At 49.1% G+C, this 6,205-nt stretch overlaps 1 protein-coding gene across 2 annotated transcripts in view; it reads right to left on the minus strand.

Annotated features, from left to right (window-relative positions):
* The window catches only part of STXBP6 (syntaxin binding protein 6), a 252,719-nt gene extending 248,146 nt beyond the window's left edge, over positions 1 to 4,573 (minus strand). Inside the window, exon 1 of one of the 2 annotated variants that reach the window (XM_037734624.1) lies at positions 3,612 to 4,322. In XM_037734624.1, coding sequence (XP_037590552.1) covers positions 3,612 to 3,732 — 121 coding nt within the window. In that variant the 5' untranslated portion in view covers positions 3,733 to 4,322. Of the gene's footprint in view, positions 1 to 3,611 lie in introns of both variants that reach the window. The other variant, XM_017517754.2, reaches the window with a different exon arrangement.
* Positions 4,574 to 6,205: the final 1,632 nt, after the last annotated feature.

Raw genomic sequence — 6,205 nt, forward strand, 5'->3', positions numbered from 1 at the left:
TTTTGAGATGGAGATTTGCGTTTGTTGCCCAGGCTGGAGTGCAATGGCAATATCTTGGCTCACTGCAACCTCTGTCTCCCAGATTGAAGCAATTCTTCTGCCTCAGTCACCTGAATAGCTAGGATTATAGGTGCCCACCATCATGCCCAGCTAATTTGTTTTTGTATTTTTAGTAGAGACGGGGTTTTACCATGTTGGTCAGGCTGGTCTCAAACTCCCGGCCTCAGGTGATCCACCAGCCTCAGCCTCCCAAAGTACTAGGATTACATGTGTGAGCCACTGTGCCTAACCTAAATGTGTTCATAATTTTTAAAATCCATCTGGACTTCTGAAATCAGAAAAAAAATGTATCTTAGAAATGAGCTAGTACAGTATAACTAGTGTTTTAGTTTAAAAGCACTCTCTAGGAAAATTGAAAACAATGTTCTAGGAATGGGCCCTGACTCTCTGTGACTCAGAAATAACAGTCCTAATGACCAAATAAAGTGTTATAATGACCATCTCTCAACAGACTTATTAAAGTGAGAAACAAATCATGTACTGAGAAAAGTGAGCAACAGTGATAAGAGGCTATCCTCACATTGGAAAAAGTCCCAGCAGTAAAAAGCAGGGGTAACACCCAAAATATAAACATCGGGTTATGGGAAGGAATTTTAAAATAGAAATGTTCCCTACTTATACTAAGTGGGAGAAACCATTTAAATTAGCTAACGAATCTTAAGAATGACCGTTCCTTCACCAAGTGCTGATTGCTGTCAGGAAGACAGGTTTGGGCCTTGCAGTTTTATCTACTAAAACACTAAGCGTACACTTGAGTTTTTGAATAGGTTTCTGATTTACTGATAGGTTTCTCTAGTGCTAATCATTTTAAAACTAAAACAAAGCACAAATGGACAGCTGAGATAAAGCATGACAGTGAGCTGGGACGCCACTTGGCATAGCAACATAAGAACTAGTTAAAGTGCTGACTGACCTCCTCTCACACCTAGTTCATTTGGGCGCTACATTATGTAAACTTTATTTCTTCCTTAGGATGTTATCGCAGGAACTCTCCTGACTCGAGCAGGCTCCCACAGCCTCTCTGATGCAAAGCAGTTGAAATTCAAGGCCACAATCTAGGTCATAGGAAGTCATGGTGAGCTCTCAGCATAGGACTATGGCCTGGGGGAAAAGCAAAAGAGCTTAAGATTGGGTTAAGTCTCCAAAGTGCTTGATTATAAGCTAAGTTACACAGGATACCACACTAAAACTGCTCAGCTGCCCCTGAAAGCCAGCCAGCCTTCTACCCTCTTAGAGACCAAGAAAGGGTCTCAGCCACTGTCAATGCCACCGCCATTCCCCAGAAAGAATGAAAGGCCTTTGCCAGGACTAACCACCATGGGACATTTGTCATGGGGTGTACTTCATGCTCCCTCCAAGTCCTGGGTAAGCTGTCCATTCAGAGAAGACACCACTGTAAATTCTTCTTAAACTTTTTCCCTAGGTGATCTATTCTATCCTCGAACCTTAAGGTTCAAGCTGTCAGAACTGTACCTAACCTCCTTTCCACAAATGTCTGAGGTTTCTCCAAAAAAGGAAATAGGGTGGTTTTTGGATTTTAGAAATTATAAAGGTCATCAATCTGGCACTACCCAAGGGTGATCTAAAATCTGAGACTACATATTTTACAGCATGAAAAGAAGGGGGAATCCTACCTTTTTATAAAATTCATCCATTTGAAGAGCAATCAGAATTATCAAATCTAGATAATGGTAAGTGGCACAGGCATTGGAATGTAAAATGCCTAAGGAGACTTCCCAACACAACCCCAAAGAAACCCTGTCTCTGTATATGAGCTAGCAAAATAATGGCATTTCAGAACAAACTTCATCTTTCTACTGTCTCCCTCCCCGTAAGTTAGTGATTCTATAGGCATGGTCTGTAGCAGCATTAACATCATCTGGAACTAGTCAGAAATGCAGATTCTTGGGCCTCAACCCTAGACCTAGAGAATCAGAGACTGGCAGTATAGCCCAACAATCTGTGGTTTAACAAGCCCTTCAGATGATTCTGATGCTCAAATGTGAGAACCACTGCCCTAGGATTGGGGGAAATGCTGCTGCACCTAAGGTGGCTCAGGAGCCTCTGTGAACCCTTTTTAACTGAGTGAGAATCTCACCTGTTTTTGCCTTCAATTGATATTGGCTTTTAATCTTCATAAACTGATGCCACAGATTTAGGAGTTGAGTCCTTAGTTCAAGGTCACTATTAGAGGTCAACTCAGAGCTCCATCCCAGGATCTGCTGACTTCTTCATCAGCCTTGAGTTTCAAATGAAGGCCTTGCTGACCATGCCAGTTCTGGGGCCCAGGGCCATGAGTGTTGATAAGGCCACCCCAGTCATCTCCTAATCTACATCATGCTACCTTGCTCAGATACATATGAGGACTGGAGCTCCAATTCTTAAAAATCAAAAGAGATGGATTTGAGGATAGAGAAAGAAAAAGGGTAAACAGCTGCTTCCAAAGGCCCAAGCAACTAAACCACTGGTGAGGAATGGATCGGAGAGATGTATTAGATGTCTTATTATAATTAAGAATTAGCTCAATAAAAAAAAAAAAAAAAAAAACTGCCTAAAGAGCACAGAGACAATACCTAAGAACTGAATGGTGCTTTAAAGTTTTCTTAGCACTTTTCATTTCCATTATCTCATCTGAGTTCACAACAACCCTGCAATGGAGGGAGGTAAGGCCATGATTATCTCTATTTGACAGAGAGAACACTGAAGTTCAGAGTGGCTAATCATTTGTCCATTGGCACTGTCATCAGCTGTAAAGCTGAAACTTGACCTCAAGTCTGTCTGACTCTAGAACTGTGTAGTGTATCCACACCATGTGATTCCCACAGCCAGAAATCTGTCCCAAAGCAGACTACCCCAATGAAAAAGCAAAGAGAAAAACAGGCAGCCGAAATGGTGAGCCCCTAAATCCTGGCACTTGAGTAGTGTGAGGGTGTCCCTTTAAGAACTTAACACACAAACCCAACAGCCAAGGTGTTCAGCCAAAAAAGAAAAAAAGAGAGGCATATTTCTAGCCTGCATAATCATTTTTGGACCGATTCCCACTAGCAGCCTCCGAGGCAAACAGCGGCTCACTGCCTCGGCTGAAGCTCCTCCACCCCCAGGGTTATGACAGAGCAGCTCTGACTAGTGTGCAGGCAAAACCCCAAAACTCAAAACAAGAAGTGAAAAAAGTGGAGCCAGGAAAAAATCGTCGGCATCCTCCTCACCCTTGCAATTCGCACGGTGCCAGTTCCAGGGTCCTGGAGTCGCCCGGAAGGCAATCTTAGGAGAGGGTGAAATGAGGTGGAAGTTCCTGTGGACCCGCCGACCCTATTCTCTCCCACCCAGTCCCTAGGGAAGTGTAATAGGAACGGGAGAAGGTTCGTTATGAAATTCTGGGGCCAGAACCAAAGGCAGATACACCCCGGGGACTTTCTCCTAGGGAGAAATATGTTTTTCCACATTCTCCACCTGCAGGTCCTGTCCTCTGCGAAGATGAACCGGGTGGGGTGGTGAGGTGGCAGGGTGTTGTAAACCTGAGGAAAGGCTGGAGGGAAAATCGAGCCACCCACCTACTCCAGCCACTTTGCCCGCCGGTGTTGGTGAGGCTCGATGCCTGTGTGCACCCCGAGCGCGAATTCGGAGCCTGGCGCCCTTGACCCCCAAGATCGTCTGAGATCGGAAAGGGGGCATCGCCCAGTGCCAGCGCCCTGGGGGCTGGGAGCCGAGCCCGCCAGAAAAGCTCGCCTCAGTTTTGGCAGTAATGATTTTCCTAGAAGATACCAGAGTTCGTGAAGATCGGAGCGATTCGGGGATTTCTGCGCTCTAACTAGGGGCGCAGCGACCCCGAGTTCCCCACACTGGGGGCGTCGAGGCGGCATTCTCGGGGCCCATCCCATCTTGGGGCCAGCGTGGAAAGAAGGGCTCCATTCTCAACTTTCTCGGAGAAAATCGCTCCGTTCCCTGGCTTGCCCAATACTGTCCGCACAACGGGTCCCAGGGTTGGAGAGAACCAAGAACGCGAGTCCCTCTCCGCGCGCACGAAGCAGCTGCGCCGGGGCGCGCGGCCCCCTCTCCCGCCACCCGCCAACTTGGAAGCATCTCTCTGGGCGCCAGCCTACTCCTCCGGCCTCACAGCGGGACCCCTAACCCGGCCACCCGCCTCGGACGGAGCGCCAGGCGCCCCAACAGCCGCGGCGACTGCAACCACAACCCCAACCCCTCGGCTTGGCCTCCGCCCTGCCCGCCCGGCTCCCCTGGCCGCGGTCCTACCGTGCAGCCTGACTCGTGCCTCAGCCGTGCCAGTGAGCGGCACGCGTCCCAGCACGCGAGGCTCCTCCCCGGGGGCTGCCCCGCGCGGGGCTCCGGGCTCCGGAGAAAGCGCAGCCGGCCCGGGTGCTGGCTCGCCGCCGTTCGCGGCTCCCGCACCGGCTCCTACTGCGGCGCGCGAAAAGGGAGGGGTTGAGGGAAACTCCCGGCAACTCCAACTCCGGGCGCCGGAGCTCCAGCTGCAGCCGCGCGCCCGCCCTCCCGCCGCCGAGTGCGAGCGCCTGCGAAGCAAACCTGCCCCCGCGACCGCCTCCGAGCATGCTCAGTGCCGCCGTGGGCGAGCCCGAGCGCCCTAGCCCGGGGCAAAGAGCAGCGGCAGGGGGCCCGGACCCCGCCCCAAGCTCCCGAGCGCTGAGGTCGGGAGGAAGGGAAGGGCTTCTGCAGAGACGGAGGCCCTGAGCCAAGGTCCCGGGAGAAACCCGTCTGGGTGCGAGAGCCAGTGCGACTTTCACGGCTTGTGGGAAGTTTGTGGGCTGCAAAGGTGTGCTGCTTCTGTGAGCTTCTCTGTTAGACTATATTAGAAAGGACAACTAGGAAACATTTTCTTTCCCTCCAGGAAAAAACGAATAGACCCAGCCTGAGGGATTTTTACCCTGTGCGCTAGTTCCTTTATTCTTAGGGTAGCAAACTCCTAGAGCTAATGGGGCCTGACAGGCACTGTAACTGGGAGGAGGCGAACCGGAGAGAGCTCCCAAGGCAGGGCCGCTGTTCTGCTCTCAGTGTCCATTGCTATCAGGCAAGAATTAGACCTAGTTTTACTAGATTTTCTGATTTTTCCAGAAATGACGGAGTATATTCATGTACGATAGCCTGATTTTTAAAATCTTGATAACAAATTCATTTTTCTCAAAACACTCTGGACTAAACAAAACATATTTGGGTCCCCTCCCCCCTTCTGTACTCCCCCCAGACGGTGATTTGAGAATTGTGATTCTGCATTCTTTTAGCGAAGCGGTGCTGAGTGCTCACTGTGGTTGGAGAACATGCTGGAAAGGATCCAAGATGATTCAGAATGTCTTCAAAGTACTAGTTACTAGGGGAAATGGGTTTTCCTGACAGAACAGCGCTACACTTAAATGCTGGAGCCTCGTTCAAGAAGAGAGAGGGTTACTAATGTAGAAAGCGGTTGTAAGAACTAACTTCTGGGAAACATCATTAGTAAAAGCACCTGAGTGGGGAATCACTGCAGGGGCAGTAACACCGGCATGCACCATGAGCGTTTGTGCCCCTGGAAGGCATTTTTGAGCCTGAAGCAAAAGGAAAAACCAATAATACTCACCCTGCCTTTATTTAAAATTTTGATATTTTTTCATCACGCATTTTTGACATCAATTTTGATATTTTGAAATACTGCATTAAAATATTAACCTTGATTACTGAATTCTTTGGTGAACATTTAAATGTTGTGACCCACCTCACCCTAGCCTGGCCCTGATGGTGGTACACAGACCTGCTTGGTTGGAGTGCAAGGGGTAAGCATTAGCATAGTGAAATGAGAAAGAGGGTTTGAGCGGTGGATGGGGGCTCATGCAGAAGTCCTGACTGCCAGCCTGTGGCGCCTGCACTTCATTTGTAGACTACGTGGAGGTAGCAGAGATGCTGAGGGAAGAGAGAATCCAAACTGAACTTTGGGGAGATGGACTGGGCAGCAGACCCAGGAAAGTGGTTTGGAGGGGAAGAATGGGAGAAATGGGGATACCTAGGGTATGTTCACTGCTACAGTTTTATGAAAATCAGAAAAACAATGCCTGATAAGTTACTTGTGCTTTCCCTGTCGCTGTAGAGACATGTCGTGGGGCTAGCTTAGTGCCAGTGAGTAGGGCTCCAGGGTCCTGGT

This window comes from Cebus imitator, unplaced genomic scaffold, assembly GCF_001604975.1.
Source record: "Cebus imitator isolate Cc_AM_T3 unplaced genomic scaffold, Cebus_imitator-1.0 Scaffold646, whole genome shotgun sequence".
In the NCBI taxonomy this organism is placed as follows: Eukaryota; Metazoa; Chordata; class Mammalia; order Primates; family Cebidae; genus Cebus; species Cebus imitator.